Source organism: Cetorhinus maximus, chromosome 11, assembly GCF_964194155.1.
Source record: "Cetorhinus maximus chromosome 11, sCetMax3.hap1.1, whole genome shotgun sequence".
NCBI lineage: Eukaryota > Metazoa > Chordata > Chondrichthyes > Lamniformes > Cetorhinidae > Cetorhinus > Cetorhinus maximus.
Window position 1 is genome coordinate 52625129 of NC_135889.1, and position 26196 is coordinate 52651324.

Sequence of the window (26196 nt, forward strand, 5' to 3'; positions counted from 1 at the left end):
CCTCTCTGACTCTGATTTATAATGGAGCAACCTGCAGGTAGTGCTTACACTCTTCCCCTTACTTTCAGGTTTTTTTTCAGACACTCAGGTCTTGTTATGATAAATCACAGATGAGCCCCCAATTTGTTATGATCCCAACTGGTGTTACTATAGGACAAGTCAGGTCCCAGGGTGGAACCTGACTTGATAGGCCCTAACTTTACTCTTTTTAAGAAACGTGGAAGGCAGCCACTGAACAGGGTCACAGGAGTATGCTGATTAACTTTTAACAAAAGAATAAAACATTTATTAAACAAGAAAAGGTGAACTATATATTACACTACTCCTCCACCCCAACTATACCTTTATGGATATATTTACACAAATATATAAAGATAACACAAGTTACAAAATCTATCTTATACTCTAATGTTCACAGTAAATATATAGACCACGTAAACTAATAAGCAAACTGTGGTTGGACTCACCACACTTGAAAACCAAGCTCCTAGGATTTCTCATCAACCCTCTAGGCACTTGTCACACCCTGAGCCAAGTAGTCTCACTGAAACCCTCTTTCTTATGAGGATTTCAAATCTCCATGCTCAAAGAACTCGCCTTGGAATTCTCTTCCAAACGACACTTCCTCTTGGACATCTTCAACAAGGCTCCATCTCCAGGGTTTCACTCTCTCTTTCCAATGCTCCTTTCCACTGGATCTCTATCTGCATTCAGGCTTCACCCTACATGCACACTCTCAGGTATTTGGCTGTGCCAAGCTGAACACCACTGCTCCAAAGGCCACTACTAAGGAGTCACAGGCCTTTGGCAGTCTCCTCAGGTCTTTTGGCTTCTTGCAAGCCCACTTTGTTCCTAGTCAGCTCCCTGCAGCTCTTTCTCTTTAATTCGGAGCCTTTTCTACTGCTTCTAACTCTTAGCTTCACATAACAGGACCTGTTTCAGATTACTGTCCTTGTTCCTTGACTTGACTGTCTTCCTAGGATCTCTGTGTCCCACTCCCTGGTTTTTGGGACTTTCTTTTCTTTGGGATCTGCTCTTTGTAATTCCCATCCTGCCTCTTCTGGTACTTTTTTGCAGAATAGTGTGTTCTTCTGGGTCACCTAACCTTCTTTTCCATGCTGTTTACTTTTATTTTCTTCTCTTCTGCGCAAGCTCAGAGCTGGCTTCCGGCGAAAAGAAATAAAAACAAACTGCGCATGTGCGCAGAGCCATTTACCAGCTCGTAGCCAAGAAAACGCACCAACTGCACACATGTGGCCATTCGCCGGCCAGCACACGCACAGAACCATCAAAGATCAAAAAAGGATCTGTGCACGTGCAATCACTGAGCTGGCACATGCACGGTGATCGCTGGGAACTGTAGTTCTCACCTCCGAGGGCCTGCCCACCGACTGAAACAACGTAAGATTTTTCCTTCCATTTTCCCTAGGGTTCGGCACACACTCATTTCATTTTTTTTATTACAATAACGATCATTTCATGGTGGTAGGTGGGGGAGAGGTGTGTTAGTATTGCTAAGCATGGCAAGGGAATCTGGGGACCTTTGTGAACAGGTCAAACAACTATGTATCCCCTCAACCAGTCAAAGGATTGAGAAATGAGCAGCACAAGGACTGGGAAGAAGTGATTTCAAGCGGATGAATTCAATGCCAAATCAGGTACAGAAAGAGAAGGAAAGGAAAATTAGATTAAGAGATAGAGGAAAAAAAAAGGAAAAGAACCAAACACATAGGATTAACCACCTGAATTATACAAAAAAAAATGTGATTAATAATTTAAGGTTGAGAATTGGCAATCTCTTCCCGCCAGATAAGGGGGCCAGAGTTTGCTGTGGCAGGGTATCCAACAGCATTTGCAACTTTTTAGATTTGCCCCTGCATCTTTTAGCTGAAAACTGTTTTGCTCATTAGGTTTCAGAAAGTGGGAGCTGATAATGGTGCAGCAAGGAAAACCATGCTTCTGGAACCTGAGTGAACAGGGCAACCAACTATGTATCTCATTAAGCAATCAGATGGAAGGAATGAAAAATAAACAGTGCAAGGACTTAGAAGTGTAAATTCAAATGGGCGAACTCAAGATCAAATCAAGTACAGAAGGAGAAATAGCGAGGCAAAGAAAGTTAAGAGAGAAAGAACGAGGGAAAAAGAAACAGAAAAGTAAAACAATTCTTATTTAGAATTTGACATTTTTAAAATCTGCAATACTTGAAGCAATGAGACTCCATGCTTATAATGGTTAATTTTCAGTCCCAGAGAGGTTGATTAGGAGTAATTAATAATCATCACATTGTTTTAAGGGTACATAAGCTTGTAATGACAAGCCTCAATTTTTTGTGGTGAATTTAGTTCATATCTATCACACAAATACAGCAACTTCATGCCACTCAGTACATTTTAATGTGAAGTAGACAGTGAGATTTTGTTTCTGTGAAGCTAACTACTGAGCAATGCAAATCTGGCAGTAACCTTGGGGCATCAGCATTTAACCACATACAGGTACAGTGTCTCAAAACCAAAAACCTTGGGACGAGGCCGTGCCGGATTTTGGACCTTGCCGGATTTTGGGTTGGGTGGTTCGGGCCGTGGGCGGTTCAGGTCAAACCAGGTCACATGGGGTCAAGGATTGCTTCGAATGTGGAAATAAACTGGCGCGTGCTAGTCAGGCCCCACACCGTGTCAATGCAGTGCCAAGCCCAATTGTCCAGGTAAGCTATGTTTTTCCAATTAGAATTGATGTATGGCACGTTATAAAATTGTCCAGTTTTCGGACAACTCTGGCTTTTGGACAGCCAGATTTGAGACACTGGGCAGAGTTTTCTGCCTTCCGAGCCCGACCCAATCTCTGGTGGGCGGGGTGCCGATCCCCACTGGAGAAGCAGGCCCCGCCGCCATTTTCCGTGGGCAGACCAATTATGACCCGCCCAGCGTGATGTCCGGCGGGAAGCGCTATGCGCTTCCTGTGCAGGTGGGGGGGGAATTCCCCAAAAGCGAGAGTGCGCTCTTTCACGCATGCGCACGAAAAAGCTCACATCTCCCTGAGGCTAAGTGCTGCCTCAGGGAGATCGCTGACAGTTCTAAAAACATTAAAAATAGAGAAAAAAAATCCTTAACATGTCCCCCCCTCATGTGACAATGTCACATGAGATGGGACATATTCATAATCTACACTAAAACTTTATTAACCTTTTTAAATCCCTACATGAAGCTTAATCCCACCGGCGGATGAGGTTTCATGTTTTGTCTATTCCCCGCCGGGGCTCCTGGACTGCCCACCAACCTTAAGATTGGATGGGCAGGTCCTTTAATTGTTTTAATGATCCTGTCAATGCCTTCAGTTGGCCATTGACAGGTTGGCAGGCCCGCAGCTAATTTTGCTGTGCCCCCGCCTTCCTGAAGATTTAAATGGGGTGAGATATGTCATTTTGCGCGTCGGCGAGTGGGCCCTGCCCCCTGCTCGCCGACGGCAAAATTCAGCCCACTATATCCGTTCCTATTCTGAAGTTGTACCACCACTTACACATAAGTGATGATAGGGGCCATTAGCTTCATCCTTATTTTGACAGCAAAATCTGACCTATTGATTTCATTCCAAAGTTATTTTTTGCAGCAGCCAGCAAAAATGTTTTCTCCTTGGGGAGGAAAGAAAGATGGAAGAATGTGCCACTTTCATTAGTGATATTGTACAATAGCTCTATTTTTTAGTTGTTCTTGGGATGTGAATGGCATTGGCAAATCAGTATTGGTCATCCAATGACCTTGAGGGCAAGTCAATTGCGTAGGGCTGAATTTTATGTGGAGGCAGTGGCCCTGCCCCCCCACCACAGCCGAAAATTTGGGGGCAAGGCTGCCTCCGCTTTGACAAGTAGCCCCAAGCCAATTTTATAGCCCTCGAACCATTAATGGTCTAAGGGTAAGAGTTCCTAGTCCCAGGAGCACCACCAGGAGTGGTGGGACTGCTGGCAGTCCCCAATGACAATTGTCTATGGAGGAGATGGATGAGAAGGTAAGTTGGAGCCAGTCTGGTAAGTCCCAGCAAAGGGTTGGAGGACCAAGTTCTGATGGGTGGTTGGGTTGGGGAGTAATGTGGGAGAGGATGGAGCCTCCATTGGACACAGGGTGCACGAACAAAAGGAACAAAAACCCCTCCCGAAGCCCACAAAAAGGCCATCATAGCAACATGATGACACCTCTTGCCAGTGGTAAAATACCAGCAGTGGCAGGAGGAGGCCCTTAAGTTGCCATTAATAGCCCAAGGGCCACCCGTTGCCACCCCGCAGGTGATAAAATATCAGCAGAGGTTAGGATAAGTAACAGGCATGGCACCAGTGTTTGGCCCTCCCCCGCCCTGCTCCTGAGGGCGAGGTGGGGTGGTGGGGGCTATGTAAAATTGCACCCATAGGTGTGAGACTGAAGTCACAGGTAGGCCAGTTCAAACAAGTATGGCAGATTCCTTCTATGACATTAATGAACAAATTAGGCTTTTCCAACAATCTAGCTTTCCTAGGTGTTTTGTTTTTCTGGTTCCAGCTCACAAATTGCCAAATTTGTTAAACGTATTTTCACATCTTGGCATAGTGAATTTAAATAGAAGACCTTGGATTGCTCCAGTACTGTTTCTTGTTTAATACTGGTACATGAGCAAGATTTTACATAAGTATGTTCCTAAATAAAATTCAGAGCTTGCTGAATATTTTTTTGAAAAGGAAGGTGATGTCTGTTTAATAAAGATTTGCTTCAGTTGGATGCAGAGCCTTGAGGCATTCATATCTTTCAAAGCGCAATTACATTTTTGTGACATTCATTAAGAACATAAGAAAATAGTGAATCTAAAAAGAACACTATGCAAAATCTACCATTTAAAGAATGAAAGGGGCAAATAAAGCCCTTCTAAATTCTATTTATGTTGATAATTCTCTATTCAACTAAACACAGCAAAGATTTATGTCGCCAGGTACAATGTGTATGGGATTTCTTTGAGGGCATGCACCCCGACCACTAACGTCTCATTTATTTTCCCTTTACAGCTTATAATAGAAGCAAAGCAAGTAGCTTAAAGCCCCAAAGTTAAAGGTCTCCTTTTCCAACATGTATGATTCCACATGAGTTTGGGACCCAAATCCTAACAGGCATGCGTCCACAGCACAAAATGGGAACTCTTTGGCACAATCTGCACTAATTTAGTAATCTTGTTCAGATAAGCCATGGCATGGTTGCTGTGGAAAATCAGTAGGTCTTTTGAGGTTAGGATTAAGGCAGCTTTTCAGAGCAGCAAGGTTCCGCATTCAGCTCCTGTTTTATCCCTGACTGAGAATTTTAAAAAAATATCGGGATTCAAGCTTCATTGGCAACATCCATTTATTGCCCAACCTGAGTTGCCCTTGAAAAGGTCTCGATGGGGCCACCTTCTTGATTCGCTGCAGTGTCTACGGTGATGGCACACCCACAATGAAAATAAAGATATCATTTGCTATAACAATCCCTTCAAAATGCAAACACAAATTCAAAAAGCAGTTGTCATGTTTGATCTTCCAACTTGTCCAATGTTTTCCTAAAATGCTATGGAAAAAAACACTATTTTTGCTTACTTAGGATATATTGGTTAGAAACACATTTGAAAACTAATGGAAAATAAATTATTGGAACTTGTACTGATGAACCAGTGATATCAATGCCAGTGATCATGGTTATGCTGATGGTTAAGCTGGCACAACAGTAATGAAATGGGTCATCAATACACTGTTACAGGCCATATCCATCCACCAACTAACACTTTTGAAATATCGTGAAGAGAAAACACATCAAAAAGTAACAGATATTACAGAAGTTTCGGAAAGCAACTTACTTCATAGAGGGGTAAAAGGCCTAATCTTGAAGTAGAGTAAGGGAAGAGCTGATCTCTCCCCTGAAAGATTGGGATCTGAAAATGTAACAAGTGATTTGATTAGGAACGAGCAAAAATAATTGGGAATCCAAGAGACAGTTTTAAAGTCTGCAGATTATATATAGCTTTAAGATTAACAATTAAAGGCAAAACTGAAACAATCATAGTTAAAACATGTTTCAAATTATCAAGGTATCCATATCATGTTAAGATGATACAACTGCAGACTGCCTCCCTGCCTCCTCCCTTCACAGAAAATGGATATTAAATAGTGAACAGCTGTTAATTTCCAAAATTATGCATTTTAAGAATGTGTTGTATGTTCATTAGCACTGGATATTGAAGCAAACAGCAGCCTTAGACTTATCCAATAGACTGAGTAATCTTATTTTCCCCAACTCTAAATAAAATGATGCTTCATTACCCGAACAAGATTCTGCACTGTGCTCCTAATCTCATTAAGGACTCTGCAGAGCTGTGATTCAATAGCAGATGGAGGATTTATTGGAATGTGATGATAAGAGTGTGCCATGGGTCTCTGAGGAGATAAATGTCCAAAAGGTGCTGTACATGTTGTGCAAGTAGGTTCAATGAGGTTGGGAAGACTGCACATACTCCTGGTTCTCATGTGATCACACAGAGGTTGGCCTTGCCAATCTGAAGGAAGTGCATGAAGGGAACAGCAAGAGTGTGATGGCATCGATAATGACTGTGAGCTCAACCTATGTTGTGGCGTTTCATCATGCCTGTTCAAAGTGAACTGTTTTCTGCTCTCTCTTTTTGTAGATGGGATAAAAAGCATTGATCGGCAAGTTGACTGCTCATTTTCATCATTAATAGGCATCTCCTTTTCCCTCAGAGCAGCATATTTGTAAGTAAAACAGGGTGAACTGCACCGTGAGCCACTTTCCGGCGTCAACTGCACATTTAATGACGACACAACTCGCACTGGGCTGAGCAGCGTAGTTGGGAGTGAACTGGATCTTTGAAAAGTGGATCGCTTCATCGCTGCGAGAGATTCATTCTTGGGCAATCCCTCCCCCTCTCTCATTATTCGATCGCTTGCTTTGGTCACTGGACGCCTTGCTCTTCCAGAGGTGCTTGAGACAGAATAGGTTTTTGTTTTAGCTCTCTCAAGTACTGTAGTAATTTTATCTATTGAAATAGAGGAAAAGTTCATTGTTTCAGCAACATTTGTATTTAAAGCAGCAGGTTCCAAGCGGTCTTGCCTTCGTCCAACTCTATGATGCACAGAGTATGTAGGAATATCACTCTCACTTTCCCACTTCATATCACTTTCTGGGTACAGCTCCATCTCATCTTGTGATGAATATTCTTTGCCAGTAAAACCCAAAGCCCTCTGTTCACCTGGCTGTATAGAATTACCTACACCAGCAGCTTCCTTGCAGTCATTCAAAACCACTTCTCCTTGTTCGTGTGAATCAACCACAGCGTCAGGAATTAACTCTGCTTTCAAATCTAAAATTGTTTCTTTAAGATCCAGAGTCATATTTTCCACTGGTGTTTGAAATGGAGTGAAAAACTGTTGGTCACAACTCAGAGGAGTCTTAAGGTCATCGATCAATGATGTGACTGTTGTCTCACTGTCACAGCTGTCAGCACTGCTCCCCATAGCTTGCAGGTAACCATCTGGCCCCTAGGATAGAACACAAGGATTAAATGTGGGGAAAAATCAGCTGAAATGATTAAATTAGTAAGTTACTGGTTGCTTAAATGAAATGATTTTGAATCCAGTTAGACATTAATAATCACCTTTACATTTTTTCAACAAAGGAGGAAAAAAGCACTCGGAATAAGGATCACCTGTATTGTGACTGGTTAGGGACTTCTAACTGGTCTAAATAAGTCAGTTATGTACTATGCAGCTGCTCAGAGATAAAGATAAATTAGTTTTCACAATGTATCTGTAAAGCTTTGACCCATCAGGCAGAAGAAAAGCAGAACAAATCTGTCTTGTTTCAGTAACTATAGACTACAAAAAAAAACTTGAACCTCTAAATTTGAGGTAAACTAGTCATGTTCCCTGACAAATGCTTTCTATGCCATAACTCTTTCTGCCATTATTTAACTGGCTCAGGGGAAGTCCTTCCTGGAATTGAAATTGCTGCTAAAGTCATTGATCAAACTGTTCATTTAAAAGAAATCACTCAGATAGCGGAGACATATAGAAAGAGGCGCTTGTGCAATAGCAAAATAACACTAATGGCAAAATAAAGTCCATTTTGCTTTGGCTAAATTGCGGGTGACATAAAAAATATAAACCCTTAACTAAATAGAAAAGCCCTCAAAGTTGATTTTAAATCTGAACAGTGTCTAGTTAAGTTTCCATGGCTTTCCTTAATCAGCGCAATAAATATATTCTCTCACATAATTACAATTACACACTCCTACAATTCAACTAAATTACCTGAAACTGTTACAAAAATATATTTACACCAGACATCTGTCCCAGAAATATAATGTGTAAAAGCTAATCTTCTCATTTAAATATAATGAATTACAGGGAAGCACAATGCATTAGGGAAGATACATTAAATAAATAGTCTGAAAAAGTTTCTTTTACAATGGCTAATCTGAGGTCATATCTTAACAGCTATATAAAGTCCCTGTACAGAAACTTATGGGGAAATAAAACAACAGGCAAGAATTTAGCAATCAGCAACACCACAACATCAATTGATCTATTGCAAAATAGCAAAATATCCTAGAAACAATGCATTAGGTGCAAAGTAACAAGAGGAGTGAATAATGTAAGCTCCACTGAATCTGAATATGACACCAGACATGTGTCAACATAGCATCTGAGTCACAAGGGATGCAATGGCGAATACAGCTGTCCAATTTAAAAATCAATGTCGATTATTTTACAAATACCAGTACCTACTTGGCTTTTAAAGTTACTGAATATGTGACCTACAGCATCTGCTGGGTCTCAGTCACCAAAAAGGTCACCAATATCCCCAGGTATATGTTTCAACTGCAGATAGAACAGATTTATTAGACATTAAAGATATTCTTAAAAGTCAACAGGACGTGCATTAGAAATCAGATATCCCTATGACATAAAATGGCTAATTTAGATGAGTAATTAAAGTGGATACACATTATAGGTCAGAACACCTTTGGTAAACATAGTGATAGTGCGGTATTTTGCTCATAACAGCAGCCCCTTAAAAATTATTTGTCAATTTGTTAAAAGGTATATTTAATTTCAATGAATTGAATACTTGCAGATTTAAAAAGATTGGAGGTCCAAAATAAAATTTACTGCAAAAATAGATATGTGACTTGTCTCTTTTCAGATTTGAGGGGCCTGCTATATATTTCCAGCAGTGAATTTTGAATCAGTGTATACCAGGCTACAAATGGGCAAAACAAAGCCTACATTTATGAAAAATATTTCCTTCTTTCAAGCTTATTTGAGGTTAAATTTGCAATTTCTCCTCCCTTCATCAATATTTTTCCTTCTCCCTCCCCTTCAAATGTCAAACAACATTCTATAGCTGAGAGAGATCATATCACCCGCTCCCTAGTTTTGATCAGCTATCCTTTTGTGTTCTCCTGAAAGCGCTACAATTGAAAGGTAACCATCGATAAGTAAACTTATGTACAGTTTTGTTTCAATAAAGTAAAAATATACCTGACACTGTCCAGCCAAGTCGGAGGATGGATCTTCTGCAAAGCCACTACTATCAGAATGGGAACTGCTGGTCCTTGCAAAATGTTCTGAAAAGTACAGCAGTCCTTGTTAAATCTGAACATAAATCAGCATACACAGAAAACAAACGCTAGAAATGGAAATGGGCCCTTAGAATTAACAATGTCAGAATGGAATGCACTGCACAAAATTAAAATCAAACTAGTTTTAACTGGCAGGGCAAAGTTGCATTAATTGTTCTATTACTGTTTCTATTCTGATGAATTTATATTCATAATGTAAGGTTTCATTACAGTTTGAGTTAATTTTCTACTTGTTAAGTTGTTAATGACTATCGGTTGGCAATTTCAAAATATTCCATTTACTCTTGGCCTAGATGAACCCCATGCAGATTCCTCAATTTAAAAGGAAAACCACATGAACCAAAAGCTATTCCTTCTTTGATTACTGCACATTTCATATCAATATTCTGATGATCAATATTTCTTTTGACCCCAATATGTAACCTTAGTTTCCTCTTTCGCATCTTCTCTTCCCCTCAGCAACTCTTAACACTTGTCAGGACCACGGATCCTATCCCAGAATTACTTATGGACGTATTGAATTTTTAAGTAAGACGTGTTTTTTAAAAAAGGATGTGCAAGCAAAAGTTGGTTGAGACTGTAAGGTAACCATTTCCTGGAAAATTCCTATGTGGATTGCTTGACCAACTAGTTCAGAAAGAATGGAACGCCGCACCTAAAAGACTCCACAATCATTCTATAGTCTTTCTCTTGCTATGGTCTGTGCTCCTCTGAACTTTCCTCTCTCATTTAACAGGGGCAAGCTCATATGTTGTTCTACATATATTACCATTTTCTCCTTCCCGCTCCAGCTCATGCTGAGATGCAGCTTGCTTGAGTGGCAATTCTGCCACTATGCACCAGACTGAGTGTTCACAAGTTATTCTATCTTTTAGGGCATCACAGCCAAGCTTGATTTTATGTTCATCTGACAACAACACATACAGTTTCAGTGGGTGACATTGAAAACTCATTGGAAGCAGTAATCCTAGTCAATATTCTCCTTCTTAACTTGAGGGACTAGGATCGATTATAGCACGCTGCTAGCAATTTGGCCAGCCCAGCTAATGGACATAGGACAAGGAGTAAACCTGGGTCTTGCTGTGTGTGCACCACTTTAAATCAGCTGGGTCATCTGAGGAGAGGCAAATCTTACAAATATTTTTGTCCAAATTAAGTTTTAGCTTTCCCAAAATTAACCTGAGAAAAGCAAAATACTATAGGGCAACAGCCATATATTTGTTACATGATTGTAGGTTTACAGGACCAAATAAAGATGAGCATATTCCTTTAAATAAAAAGATTCATTTCTCATTGATTTTATGAGAAATAGGAACTTAGCATTAGGTCCAAGGAAGAGGCATACAAATTGGCCAGAAGAAACAACAGGCCTGAGGATTGGGAGCACTTTAGAATTCAGCAAAGGAGGATCAAGGGATTGATTAAGAAGGGGAACATAGAGTACGAGAGTAAGCTTGCGGGAAATATAAAAACTGACTGTAAAAGTTTCTATAGGTGTGTGAAGAGAAAAAGATTGGTGAAGACAAATGTAGGTCCCTTACAGTCAGAAACAGGGGAATTTATAATAGGGAACAAAGAAATGGTTGACCAACTAAATACATACTTTGGTTCTGTCTTCACAAAGGAGGACACATAACATACCGGAAATGTTGGGGAGCACAGGGTTTAGTGAGAGGGAGGAACTGAAAGAAATCAGTATTAGTAGGGAAATGGTGTTGGAGAAATTGATGTGATTGAAGGCTGATAAATCCCCAGGGCCTGATAATCTACATCCCAGAGTGCTTAAGGAAGTGGCCCTAGAAATAGTGGATGCATTGGTGGTCATCTTCCGAGATTCTATAGACTCTGGAACAGTTCCTACAGATTGGAGGGTAGCTAATGTAACCCCATTATTTAAAAAGGGAGGTAGAGAGAAAACGGGGAATTATAGACCAGTCAGCCTGACGACAGTAGTGGGGAAAATTCTAGAGTCCATTATAAAAGATTTAATAGCCGAGCACTTGGAAAAGAGTGGCAGAATCGGGCAGAGTCAGCATGGATTTATGAAAAGGAAATCATGCTTGACAAATCGACTGGAATTTTTCGAGAATGTAACTAGTAGAGTTGATGAGGGGGAGCCAGTGGATGTGGTTTACTTGGACTTTAAGAAGGTTTTCAACAAAGTCCAACATAAGAGATTAGCATGTAAAATTAAAGCTCATGGGATTGGGGGTAGTGCATTGAGATGGAAAGAAAACCGGTTGGCAGACAGGAAACAAAGAGTAGGAATAAACGGGTCTTTTTCTGAATGGCAGCCAGAGACTAGTGGGGTACCGCAGGGATCGGTGCTGGGACCCCAGCTATTCACAATATGTATTAATGATTTGGATGAGGGAACTAAATGTAATATCACCAAATTTGCAGATGACACAAAGCTGGGTGGGAGGGTGAGCTGTGAGGAGGATGCAGAGATGCTTCAGTGTGATTTGGACAAGCTGAGTGAGTGGGCAAATGCATGGCAGATGCAGTATAATGTGGATAAATGTGAGGTTATCCACTTTGGTAGCAAAAACAGGAAGGCAGATTATTATCTGAATGGCTATAAATTGAGAGAGGGGAATGTGCAACGAGACCTGGGTGTCCTCGTACACCAGTCGCTGAAGGTAAGCATGCAGGCGTAGCAGGCGGTAAAGAAGACAAATGGTATGTTGGCCTTCATAGCGAGAGGATTCGAATACAGGAGCAGGGATGTCTTGCTGCAATTATACAGGGCCTTGGTGAGACCACACCTAGAATAGTGTGTGCAGTTTTGGTCTCCTTATCTGAGGAAGGATGTTCTTGCTATAGAGGGACTGTAGCGAAGATTTACCAGACTGATTCCTGGGATGGCGGGACTGACATATGAGGAGAGATTGAGTCGATTAGGATTATATTCGCTGGAGTTCAGAAGAATGAGGGGGGATCTCATAGAAACCTATAAGATTCTAACAGGACTAGACAGGGTAGATGCAGCAAGGATGTTCCCGATGGTGGGGGAGTCCAGAACCAGGGGCCACAGTCTGAGGATACGGGGTAGACCATTTAGGACTGAGATGAGGAGAAATTTCTTCACCCAGAGAGTGGTGAGCCTGTGGAATTCACTGCCATAGAAAGTAGTTGAGACCAAAACATTGTATGTTTTCAAGAAGGAGTTAGATATAGCTCTTGGAGTGAAAGGGATCAAAGGATATGGGGAGAAAGCGGGAGCAGGCTATTGAGTTGGATGATCAGCCATGATCATAATGAATGGCAGAGCAGGCTCGAAGGGCCGAATGGACTGTTCCTGCTCCTATTTTCTACGTTTCTATGTTTAAAAAATTATTTGCTGTCATTTTAAAGACACTTATGATTGCAACACTAAGTAGATTTTCCTTATAGACAATTCTCTTATTGGCAACATACGTTGGCTGCCCTGTAAATTATAGTTATCTAACAGGTTTCTATAAAGTAATTTATATTAACTGTTACTTAGGGCATTAGCAATTTTAAAACACTGTACCAAATAACAATGTTTTCTGATCAAAGTACAATGAGGTGTTATCTGATTAGTTGTGGTCATGCAGAATGGAAGGGAATCTGTCAATTATCAACCAGGTTGCAAAATCAAAATCAATTCCACGCAGCTCCAAGTTTACTTTACCTCGAATGAAAAAAAAGATTGTGCTGTAAGTACTGGACCCATCTGTTACTTTTTCTGCACCAAACAAGTCACTTACAGCACATGCTCAACAGCTCTTGTATTAATGAATGCATCAGTAAATCCTGTTCATGCTCAAAAAGGGAACCAGCAACAGTTACATTAGAACCATTTGATTAACTAATTTGAAAATACTCAACTTTCATTCTTAAACCTGTTAATATGAATGTTATTAACATACAGGTTTTTTTACAAAAAAACCTGGCTAGTACTAAGTACATGCCATGACCTAGACTTCATGAAAATTTGATGTTTAGAAAGATCAAAGCCTAGAAATTCTCCGGCACCACGAAAGTTTTACATATGTAAAACAAGTGCTTGAACTTCCAATGTGGCTAGCAGCAAGCATGTGCTCACTGCGCATTGTAAGTGCACTGCCTGCCAAATTGGTAAAGGCTTTTGCATAGGCACCCAGGGCTCGTGCCTGAACTAGGCATTAGGAACTTTGTATATGTAAATGCCTAATTCATGCCCTCCTTTGAAAATTTGTTTGCAATTTACAGCAACATCCCATGCATGCTTCTGTCGGTACTCTCTGGCATTTAGCAGCCAAACCAGCCATCCTTAAAGGGACACTGGAGGCTTCTTCCAGAGAAGCAAGTTTTTTAATGCAACATTAAATCGGCGGCCCACGGCTTGTCATCGCTTGCCCGCATCTCGGTTGCCATTCCAGACTCCACTTACGACTTCAACTGGCATCTATATTGGCCAATGTTGGGATTGGTGAGCTGCATCTACAGCCATGATTGATGAATGCAACTCGCTCAGCAAACCAATTTCCTATGGTCCTGCCACTGACTTCATAGAATGCATGCTGTGTGCTCAGCACTAAGATCACGTCCCAATTCACTCTGATCCTATCTTTGGCCCCAAATATTGGTGACACACTCTTGGAACAAAATCTTCCTATAACTAAAAAACCTTATTTTGTAAAAACTAATTCTGTTTTCACTGCAGCAAAACAGACTTCACATAATGACTGAATGCTGTTAGTGAACTGGTGGTCTTCATTATGTATAGATATGGAGTAAAAATAAGCACGTTACACAGGGTATTTCATGGCGCAAGCAACATTGTATGTGGTTTGCCTGGCTTAATCTAAAGTCAACAGGGATCTGATGTGGAAGATGAGAAGTACTTAGAGCACAAGGAATGCACAATCAATAAAGCAAATAAAGGCTAACCAGTGGTTGCAGAACAACAAGTGAACCCCAGATATGAAAACATTGTGTCCTAGGCACTGAGGGGTAATAAAGACCTTAGTGTACTTAGGCAATCATGCTTTCAGGGCTACTGGTCAATATATGTTTTCCTGTTGTCTTTTGCCAGCTGTAACCTGAACAAGTTAGGGCTACTGACTGTTTAGAGATAAGGGGTGGGGGGGGCACACATTTAATCCTGGGCATAAAATTCCACTTGAACTAGCCATATAGGTTTGAGCATCCCAGGATAGAGTTTCTGCTTTGGGCACAATTGGCAATCTAGGCACAAACTGTGCTCAAAACTGCGCTGAATTTCAGAAGTTATGGTTCAAGCTTCTGCTCAAAACCATTCACACAATTATAAACAAAGTCTTCTTCAAATGATAAAAGCAAAATACTGCGGATGCTAGAAATCTGAAACAAGCACAGAAAATGCTGGAAAAACTCAGTAGGTCTGACAGCATCTGTGGAGAGAGAAAAACAGAGCTGACGTTTCGAGTCCAACCCTTTCGAGTATGACCCTTCTTCAGAGCTATGAATGAAAGTTTTAGATCATTACTGATTTTTTCCTTTATTCCCTTTTATTTCCTGCATTAAAAACGTTCCTTGCTATATTTAAGAGTGGTAACCTGGTGCAGTTTGAACGACACAAATGAAATGTATTTAGTATTAAAAAACATTTTTAATGAATGTCTAGTCTACCAGCTGTGAGCAACTTGATTTTAAATAACTGGAAATGACTAAAACACTAAACAGAAACACAGAGTGGTTTTGTTAGGGTGCACAGTCAGTTTTAATAAATAAACATTTCTTTAATATTCAAAACTTTTTAAAAAGTGTCCATTACTACCCTTGTGCCAAAATATAAACCTTAATTTTGAAAACCTCTTCCAAGGCCTGCAAATGGGCATAATTAGTGGAAACTCACTCTGTTCATTAATTCAATTGTGTGCAGCCAGGTTCCAAAGAGATGTTTCTTAAAATAAGGCAAAAGGTTGCCGAAAAGTCAATGGATGTAAGTGGCGCTTGAAGTTTCTCGATCTTTTGCGGTGGTGGGCAGATTTTGAATGAATTGCACTCAAAAAGCCAGGGCAACTTGCGGAAACTCTACCCCAATATTCCTAAATTCTCAGCATGAAGGCATCCATCTTCCCCACACAAAAACGTTTAGGAGAGATGCATTGACTTGATTTAGGAGCATTAGCACTTTTAATTATTTTTTGTGAGGGGGGAATGCTACCTTTGTGCTTATTTTAATTACTCCACTTTTAGAGGCCATAGTTTCAGCTGCCTAAGCCCTGGAAACCTCTTTGACCAAGTTTTTGATTATCTTCCCTAACAGTTCATGTGGATCGATATCAAATTTTGTTTGACAATACCTGGGAAGTACCTTGGCATCTTTTATGACATTATTAACACAAGTTGTTGTTATTCTTTTTCAAATACTAGTTCACAGAAGTGTGCTCAATAGTTGTATGGAACTGAGCCAGGCATACACAGGAAAAGGAGTAGGCCATTCAACTACTTGAGCCTACTTCGGATTGACAAATAGATCATGACTGACCAGTATCTCAACTCCATTTACCTGCCTTTAATCCACATCCCTCAACATCCTTACCTAATAAAATCTGTTGATCTCAGCCTTGAAAATGGGCCCAACATCCATTTTGTGGAGTGAATTCCAGATTTTCATGACCGTGTATATGAAAACGTACTCCCTGACCTCAGTCCTGAATGGCCTTGCTCTAATTTAAAAATTGTGCCCCTTTGTTCTGGGTGTTTCCACCAGAGGAAATAGATCCCAAGTTCAATTCCCAAGACTAGGCCTGATTTGCACAACTCAATTTAGTAATGGAACATTACAATAGCCTCAGTGCCCCTCATTAGGGAGAGAAATCAGCTGGGGGTTCTGTTCCTAATCACTAACTGGTGACTCCTGGTGGAAAATATATGTATGGGCATTGTGCGAGAGCAATTAGCTTTGGCTGTGACACTGCCCACGATAGAATAAGTCTTTGTTTGGACTTGCACACAAATTAGGCCTATTAGCATGAGTTACAAGAAGGAGTTCAGGGTCCACACAACTATACCTCCTCATCAGTCAAAGGTTTCAGATGTGGAGGGGAGAAAGAGTGATTACATCATCAGCTCTTGGCCAAATTAATAGAGATCAGACTGTCATTGATGAGAAAGCTGTTTAGCAAGAGAGGAAAGTTGGAACACAGCATTACTCTCTACTGTTAATTACATATTAGAAGTTTGGGGTCCAATTGCTTAGATCACTTAGAATTTCTTTGAAGGATTTAAGCAGCACAAGAATTGTCTACTTTGAGGATTACGCTGGAATTCCTTGAAAGTTTACAATCTGATTATCAGAGTGTAGGAGGGGTATCAGAAACCCCATTTCAAAATCGGTCATGCACCTGTAAATGTTTGCTACAATTTTCAACAATTACCAAAAATGATAGAACTATTTAATTTCTTGGAATCCCTGTGTCAAAAACAACTGAAGTGCTATTTATGCATTTTTTTCAGATCTCAGTTAAAACCAGCCAGCTTGTTTATTTTTGAGGTGCAAGTACAAAATGGAAATTGTATTTAAAACAGATTGTTTTAAACAATCGTTCATATTTTTTTTATGATTTCTACACAAGCCATGACTTTTTTTGCCAACTGTAATTACAGGGCAGCACACTTCTTCACTTTAACCAATTGATGGCAGCATCCACAAGGCTATTGAGGCTTCAAGACAGGAATGTGCATTTGGTTAGGTTTGGGTTGGTAAATTTTTCATTGTCCAACAGCCTTAAGATTCCCATTTTACATTAATTTAAGATACAATTTTTGGAATGAATTAGTGCACATTGCACGAACAATGTTGCTTAGAGTTTAGGTAAATATTCTAGGTGTTTTCCTGAATACTTTCCAACTACCTTAAACTTCTGTACCTATTCCACAGCCCTAACAGAGCTTTAATGAAACAATTAGCAGGATCGTCTGGTCCCGTCAAAAGTCAATGGAGCCTTTGCCCTTCCACCTACCCTCGTTCCACCCATCTCCCAGGGCATGGCTATGCAACTGAGCCTTGCCCAGGCCACTCAACTGCACATGGTCATGGCAAACCAGTGTGACTCAGGTGGAGAAGGCATGCAGTTGATCAATGGAGTTTTGGCTGGGCCACCGAGTCTCCTGTAGTGGGTCCTGCCACACGGGCCCAGAAAATCCCGGCCAATAATTATGATAGAAACAATGTGAACTATAAAATCCTATTTAAAAAATGAAGCGGACTTGCAGAACGCCTCTGCTTTGAATCCAGAGAAATGAATTAGTGACAAATTAAAATGTTAAAGAAATCCTGAACTCGCATTACTTAAGAAGCAATTACTTTTCACTTAAAGCTGCAAAGTTATGATTTATTGCGGATGTAGATTTGCTTACATCATTAAAAATTCTTGGTAGGAATGCAGTAGGGAACTAATGGTTGAGTGGGTTTTGTGGGAGTACCTGAACATTAGAGGATTAACTAGAAGGTCGAACGTTAACTTGTTATTCCTGTTTCAATGTGTTTTTGTAAGCATCTGACACCAAATATCAAGGCCTGGATTCTCGCTCCAAGGCGGATGCACACCTGCCTTGGGAAAAACTGCACCGAACGGCTAGATTTTCACTCTAGGTGTGGTAGGGATGGGATGGAGTCAGGACCACCGACCCCAAAAGCAGCAGAGATGCTAAGGGTGGGCCCTGCGTGAGGAACATGTCTCGAGTGTGGTATAAAAGGTCAGGCAAGGTATAAAAGGCCAACCTGTAAGGAGTTCCTGCTGTGAGACAGAACATTGATAAGGGAGCAGCTGGTCCTGGGAGGTGACGTCAATTAGGAGTCAGGTGAGGACTAACTGCAATAGTTGTCCAACTAGTTGCTGACGATAGAAGAGAAATGACTCATCATGTGCCTTCCATTAGGAAATGTTGAGGATACTGTTCCCTATTCACCTGAAAAGCTTCACAAGACACAATCCTGGAGATGGCAGCATCAGCTGCTCCCGACACACTGATTCAGATTAGTATGATGCCTCAGCAGAACACTGAGACACCATATGCAGAGCCTTTGCCCCTCCACCTACCCTCGTTCCACCCATCTCCCAGGGCATGGCTGTGCAACTGAGCCTTGCCCAGGCCACTCACAACTGCACATGGTCATGGCAAACCAGTGTGACTCAGATGGAGCAGGCATGCAGTTGGTGGTCAGGAACACAACATGCCATCTGTGAGTGATAGGAACAGATGCCAGACCACCCTGCATTCCCCATTTACCCTCCAGCCTAACACTAGGTATTCCTGAGCTAGAGAACATTGTTCCTGCGTGTAAGCAGGCATATGTTACTTGTGAGACGAATCAAAGCTTACGTGCCCATTTTAAAAAAAATCATCGTGCCAGAATGTCACAGAGGAGGCCAATTGGCAAAGTAGCCAGAGGAGCGGTGCCCCACTTCAGTGACCATGACTCCAGATCCTGGTTGAAGAGGCCCAGAGATGCCAGCAAACGTTATATCCAAGGGGCCAGCAGAACCCAAGCACAGTGACCAAGAGGGTAGCAGGAGGCCCTGCCTGATCACGGATACAGTGCAGGAAGAGATTCCACAACCTGCTGCACTCCAGCACGGTGAGTTATTCAACAGAAGGACAAGGAGATCCCTGTGATGATTGACAGCTGAATGCTGCACCTATGGTGGCAGACTAGGCACATACCTCTCCTAAAGCATGGACACTTGTATGTCCAAGCCTCTCCTGTAGTTATACACAGTTACAGGTTCAAATATGATGCAGTGCCATATTCAAGAGCTTTGTCCCTGGCGGCACTATATAATAGGCTAACATCACGCTCTAAGTTTTCTTTGCAGGACAAGAGGGCCCACAATGCCAGGGGAATGGCGTGGACTGTGTGTGGGTCCACAAATCTATGGGCGATTTGAAACATTGAGGACACAGCCATGAAGGTAGCCAGGGTGCCCTCCTAGCTCATTGTCAGGGATGGAGAATCACCCATAGCAGGTGCTAAAGGCGATGGTAGACACAATTTGGAAAATGCTGTTAATGGTGGAGGTGACCTTGTTCCTGCACTAGTAGAAGGGCACATTGGTATGAAGGGTGTGCCAAGGTTGGTTTGCATGATAAGGACACTGCAATTCTGGTTAAAGGCAATGGTATGTTTCCAAGTGTGCTTGTCAAGGGGTAAAAATGTCAAGAGCTGACTATAATTACCTCATTTGTGTTTCACACAGGTGCCACAAGATGCAAAAACACCAGGGCCCAGAGGCTAGGGGAGTTTGTAAATGGAATTCTTGTCATTGTCCAGACTAAGCAGCCAGATCTTCAGACCTGAAAAACTGGCTTTAAAAAAAGTCTGACCGGTCAGTGTTGACAGTTCTGGTTTTTTTTAAAGCTGGTCAACCATGAAGCTTCCCAAAGGTCTCTTCCACTCTTAGCAATTGACAGTTGCTGAAAGTGGGAACTGCTTGCAAAGCAGTGATTGGAGGAGCAGCAGGCATGGGAAAGAGAGAGCTCCTCCTCCAATCACAGATCCTGTTTCTCCCATTTGTGCACTGACCTCCAAAATTCTTCTGATAACCTAGAGTGATGGCCACGTGAGGAGTATCCCCCAACAGAAGCGCCATTCTGCTGATCTTCCCTGTAACCAGTGGTGGAGCTCTGGTGCAGACTGTGCTCTAGCCCCTCAAGAAATAGAAGTTCATGCACTTAGTCTTATCGAGAACTACAAGATGATGAGACATTGGTTAGAATTGAGCCCTAACTAACAGGAAAAAGCATTTTCTTTCGTAACAGCTATAAAGAGTCCTAAATAAAATTAGCTTGGATAGTTTCGACTCAGTGCTCAGTGGACACTCTTCCATAGCATAACCACACACAATGTGACATTATAATTAGGGAATTTCACAAAAGATGATCTGTAAAGAGGCATGGTGTGTGGAGCAAAGCAATGTTACACTGATGCAGTAAAGGATGCTCTTCTGAAGATGAGGTTAAAGCACTGTGTAGTGGGAGTTTTTTGCCTTGTATCTAAAGCAGTAAGCCTGCTCAGGAGGCGCTTGATGCTGACACTGATGTCCATTCTCCAGCATTGCGATCCTTCATTTTGATATGAGTAATTTAGCTGCTGGTAGGGAGCTGATTTTTTTTTAAAATAAAAAGCTGCACTCAGCCTCTAAGCTTTTCCAATCAAGCAGGTGTGGTGAAGATTTTTGCCAGACAAGAGATTCATTTTCAGCATGACGTGGTAAACTTGCAGGACTGGTGATCTATACTCCCAGGTAGATAATAAATAAGCTATTGGCGTAAGTAATTGTTTGCACACCTATTATAAATCGTTAGGGTTTTCAGCAGCATCAAATTCATAAGCCTAGAAAGTTAAGAGATTTTACTCTGCTCTTTTTAGCTAAGACTTATGTAACAGAGACACTGTCCATCTGCACACAGCAGGTGGATTAAATTTAACAACCAAGTGTCATTCCTGGTGGCCTCTTTTTAAAGTTGCAGAATTTTAATCTGGCCATTTTTGCAGCTAACATTTCCAAAAACTTCAGCCCTACAAGGTTAGGATGCTCATGTCTTTGGAAAAGTTAAAATCATACCCTCTGGTACAGCAAAAAGAATGTTGCTATATTAATAATGGTATTCATTAGAATACACCAATGCTTTTAATTGTTGGGTTTTTAATCGTTTTGACTTTTCTAACAAGCCATTTCTAACAGTTTCGAACAAGGGATATAATTGTTTTGTAGAACTTTGAGTCAATAGAAAACCCATACAAGCTGACTGCTATTTGCATTTCCAAACCAATCACCATCCCACAGTAAAGACTGAGGTCATCAGCTCACTGGTAGACAGTGCTTTCTTTCTGGGGAGGCAAACCTGTCAGTGAAGTAGGTACCACAGCACATTGAGGAGATCTACAGAGCACTGGGATCCCACTTAATCAGAGAGCAGATTTATTCACCTTTATCAAAGTAAAACTGCATCCCTGGCCTTGCAAAGCTCACTTTGGATACACATGGGGATGAGAGTGGACTTGACCAGGGCTGTAAAACAGGAGTTGTAGCTTTAGCTTCCCATTATACCACACCCCCTATATTAACTTCTACTGAAGTAGGTGGGACTGAATAGGAAGTGCTGTGTATAACAGGTGACTCAACCAATTCTCTCCAAACTCCACAAACACTTCTCACGCTCCTTATCCTGAGAGCAATCCCTACCCCTGGGACCTGTGGGGACCACCTCTTAGAAAAGGATGATGCTGTGTAATATTGCAATTACATAGCTAAATGAGCAAATAGGTAAGTTGTCATAAAACTTCTACTGGGATTATTATCATGATTATTTGTTTTGTCTGAAGGATGCAAGAAACTGTAGCTGTAGGCGGAAGGAAATGAAGTTCAGGGATTCCATCGCTGTCAGCTGTTACTACGTTTCAGTTCAGTTGCTCTGTTTTTATACTGAACATGAGTTTACATGACCTCCGTTTTATTAGTGCGTCTGCAAGGTAGTGTAATAATACCCTGTAACCTGATGCAGTTCATAGCATGGAAATTGTTTGGCGCCTAACAAAAATAGGTCCATCTGGTCCAGTGATGGAATCCCTACTGCTTCCATCCAGTGGAGGTTGAGGCTGCTGTTTGCCGACATGTTTCACTGGATATATGCAAGTTTTTCCTTTTGTTCTTTCATTTCTGGTGATTTGCTTGCCAAGCTGGTTTTCCAGTAGCTCTGCATGTTCTGGTTCTATCTGTTCCTCTCTCCTTCATACTGATTGGTCTGAAAGTCTTTCTTTTCTATACAGAACAGGTAGTCAAAATATATAAAACAAAACCAGAAATCTTTTCTTGTAATCTGGGTTGCAAGTATTGAATCTTTCGCCCAGATATGAATGTACTGTCACTATGCACTATATGGTGCATTGTGTAGAACATATTAATGAGGCTGTCACCAAAATCAGTGTTACCGTCTACATAGTGTTATAAATATCATAAGGGATATTTTCCTGTCAAATTAACAATATTGCATGATGCTGTTAAACTAAAATTTGTACTCTCTGATTTGTTTAATAGGTGCACACAAACTAACACTGCATTACATCGTTGCTGCCCTTAATATTAATGACCCATGCCACATATATATCGGGTGATATTTGTAACCAGATGCCAACAATGGAAGTTATCATTTTACTAGGAACTTTGTGATTGTTTGGTGAACTGATTGGTGAATTTTGAAAGGGGAGAAAATATCATGCATGATTGAGGGTGCCTAGAAGAGGAGAAGTGTCAGGGCCCATGATTTCTCTCCCTGGCCTTGGGTGGCACATGGTGAAAAGCACCACCCCAGGATGCAGGAGGAAGTGTCTGAGTCTGAGTCAGAGACATCTGTGCACAGTCCCTCTTGGAGGAGGGAGGACCATGATGATGATGCTCCAGTAGGTATTGAGGTAAAGCTTCAGGAGTCAACTTTTGGGGCAGAGTACTTGGAGCATCAGCAGATGTGTGGACATCTGGCAGAATGCCCTGAGGCAGTGCGAGCTCACGGACTTTGTGAGGAGTCCATCACGATGATGAGCTTAACCTTGTCTTTGAGCAATAACTCAAACCATGAGGGAATGGCCAGTCTCATGGAGAGACATGTGCAGCATCACTCAGAGTGGATGCAAGAACTTCATAGTTCCCTACAAAGATTACAAGGCTCAGTCAGTAGCATGGAGCAGTCTGCTCAGAGAGTGAGCGCTGATCTCCATGGAATATATGAAGAGCTGTATGCTCTTAAAGGGACAGTTGCACTGATTGCTAGAATTGATTGTTGCTGTCCCCCAGTAGCCAGCCCCAGATAACCATCCGAAGGCCAACCTAGGACTGTGGAGGTTAATGAAGAGGATGAAGGTTCTGAGAGCATCTCAGCATCCTCATTTTCTTCCAACTTCTCAGCCCTTCTGACAGACCCCTGGCCTGTGGTACATGTCCCAGTGACAATTGCTGCCCCTGCAGAAATGCAGAGGCCACAGTCTGAGGTAGGCCTCCAACAGATTCATGCATAAAGCCAACCACCATGCTCCTCAATGCCATATAGCAGGAGAGGTGAGCAGCCTGCCTCCACCTCCTCCAAAGCAACACTGGGAGATTTTGCGAGCATGGGGCACTGTGTAGCCTCGATCACTGAGGGGTTCACTGTGGCTTTATTTAATGTCACTTTAAGATCACAATTAATCAGTTTATAAATACACATATTTAGCACAAAGAATGCTTTGGTCTGCTTTTGTACAATAATACCCTTAATTCGGATGGTAGTGGAAAGTGTGAGGTTCTTATGATTGGCACTGGAAACTGCATTCTTAAGTCCATCTCTCATTGACACCATCAGGAGCAAGGGTGTGCCCATGCATGTCCCACCGTTGAAGACTGGTTCCTTATCCAGACCTTCAGATTAGGTAGTAGTGCACCAAGGGTTGTGGAATGAGAGGCTCCTTGCAGCATTTGTTGTCTGTCAATGATTGCTTTTGAGAGAGGGTCAATGACCAGACTCAAAGATCAAATCCAGTTCATCAGGTGTACTTGAAGCATGAGTGCTGTGTTGAAGACAGTCATCCGCATGTGATTGTTACACAGTTACTGAAATGGGTTTCCCGCATGCGAGATACCATGTATGCTCCAGGGAAACATGCTTGTGTGGTATCTCCCCTACAATGGAGCCTATATAATCTAGGTGGTAGAGACCGTGGGTTCACAGGGAACCTAGGTTCGGCAGCGCCGCATGTTGCACATGTCACACACTGCTGTCACTGGTGGTGGAAGGATAATGCGAGACAGTTGAAGGAGTGGCGAACACACGTGACAGCACCCTCAAAATGTGTAGTTGCTGCAATATGTTGGCATATACCATCATATCTACAGGTCGTGCGTCTCAGATCATACTTCCTGGCACAGTGGGCATGGCTTGAATGGCAACAAGGTGACATTTTCTCCGGCTCTTTGAAAGCCTCTAACATAAATGTGTATGGTCCAGGTTGTGAAGGACTGCAAGGCATATCTGTGACTATGTTGAGGCCAAGGATTATGTTGGTATAGTTTCAGTCGTACCAATGACACTGATTTTCAGTTTGTCCTGTTGGTTTTCTCTTTTTGGGGGTGTGGCTTTCATGTTAAAAGTCAATTATGTGGAAGCTACTCACCAGGGACTGGCTGACATACTAGGTTACATATATTGTGCGTCTTGAAGAATCTGCTCTATATTAAGAGGCTTCTGGTGATTACCCCGTCCTGTAAAAGATTGACCATGGGTACGTGTGCCTGCCCCTCAGGTGGTCTACCATTGCTGGCTGCCTCCTCCTCCTCCTCATCTCCATTGCTTGAACAGAGGCCTCCTCCTCCTCATCATCATTCTCCTCAGGTAAGTTAACTATAGCGCCAACTTCTGTCCCCTATGATTACAGGCTCCTTCACTGCACCATACTGTGCAGTATGGACCACACCATGGCTATTCTGGAGACCCTTGCAGGTGAATACTGGAGTGATCCTCTAGAATTGTCAAGGCACATGAAACAAATCTTCAAAATGGCATTAGACTGCTCAATAGTGTTGAGGATCTGCACATGGCTGCTATTGTATAGGCTTCTAGGCTCTGTTTGTGGTCGCCTAAAGAGGGTCATCAACCACCTCCTTAAGGGGTAGCCCCTTGTCCGCCAGAAGCCGACCACAGACTTGTGTTGGGTCTGGAAAAGCCAAGGCAGCTGTGAATTCCTGAATGTAAATGAGCCATGGCAGCTTCCTGGATAACATGCACAAACGTGCAGGAACACCTTGTTGTGGTCACACACCAACTGGACATTCCATGAGTGGAAACATTTCCTGTTCATGAAGGTATCTGGCTGATGAACTGGTACTCTTATGGTGACATGGATGCAGTCTGCATGTCTCTGTACTTGAAGGAATTTCTGTGAAGCCCCCGGTTCTCTATGCCGACACATCCATTGGGAAGTTTATGTGCTGCCCCTACCTGGGCAAAAACGGCATCTGTTACAGCTTTGGTGCAACTACGGGTGGCTGATTGTGAAATGCCACAGGCATCCTGGAACAATCCGGTCACATAAAAATTGAGAGCCACTGTCACCTTGAGTGCCACTGGCAAAGCATAGGGATCTGCAGACTGTGGTGCTAGATCTTGCTGCACTATGGCACACATCTCTATAACCATTTCTCAGGATACTCACATCCTTCACTGGTTTTCTGTCATGTGCAGATATGACCTTTGGATTCGGTAGACCCTTACCTCGGGGTAATACCTTGTGGTCCTCCTACCTGGTGCAAGTTGCCCTGCATCCAGCTGGCCCTGTCCCCTGCCTCTAATCACATGTTTCTTCCGCTCATGTGCCTCTCTGGCCCATTTATGAGATGGGACCATGAGTTCCGCAAGGGTCAGTGTTGGGACCACAACTTTTCACTTTATACATTAATGATCTAGATGAAGGAACCGAGGGCATCCTGGCTAAGTTTGCAGATGATACAAAGATAGGTGGAGGGACAGGTAGTATTGAGGAGGCGGGGAGGCTGCAGAAGGATTTGGACAGGTTAGGAGAATGGGCAA

At 42.1% G+C, this 26196-nt stretch overlaps 1 protein-coding gene across 2 annotated transcripts in view; it reads right to left on the minus strand.

Annotated features, from left to right (window-relative positions):
- The window catches only part of itprid2 (ITPR interacting domain containing 2), a 186261-nt gene that overhangs the window by 19057 nt on the left and 141008 nt on the right, over positions 1 to 26196 (minus strand). For both annotated transcript variants that reach the window (XM_078551935.1, XM_078551936.1), the window contains exons 11-13: positions 9542 to 9627; positions 6305 to 7537; positions 5842 to 5916 (exon numbers count right to left, since the gene is read on the minus strand). In XM_078551935.1, coding sequence (XP_078408061.1) covers positions 5842 to 5916; positions 6305 to 7537; positions 9542 to 9627 — 1394 coding nt within the window. The remainder of the gene's footprint in view (positions 1 to 5841; positions 5917 to 6304; positions 7538 to 9541; positions 9628 to 26196) is intronic.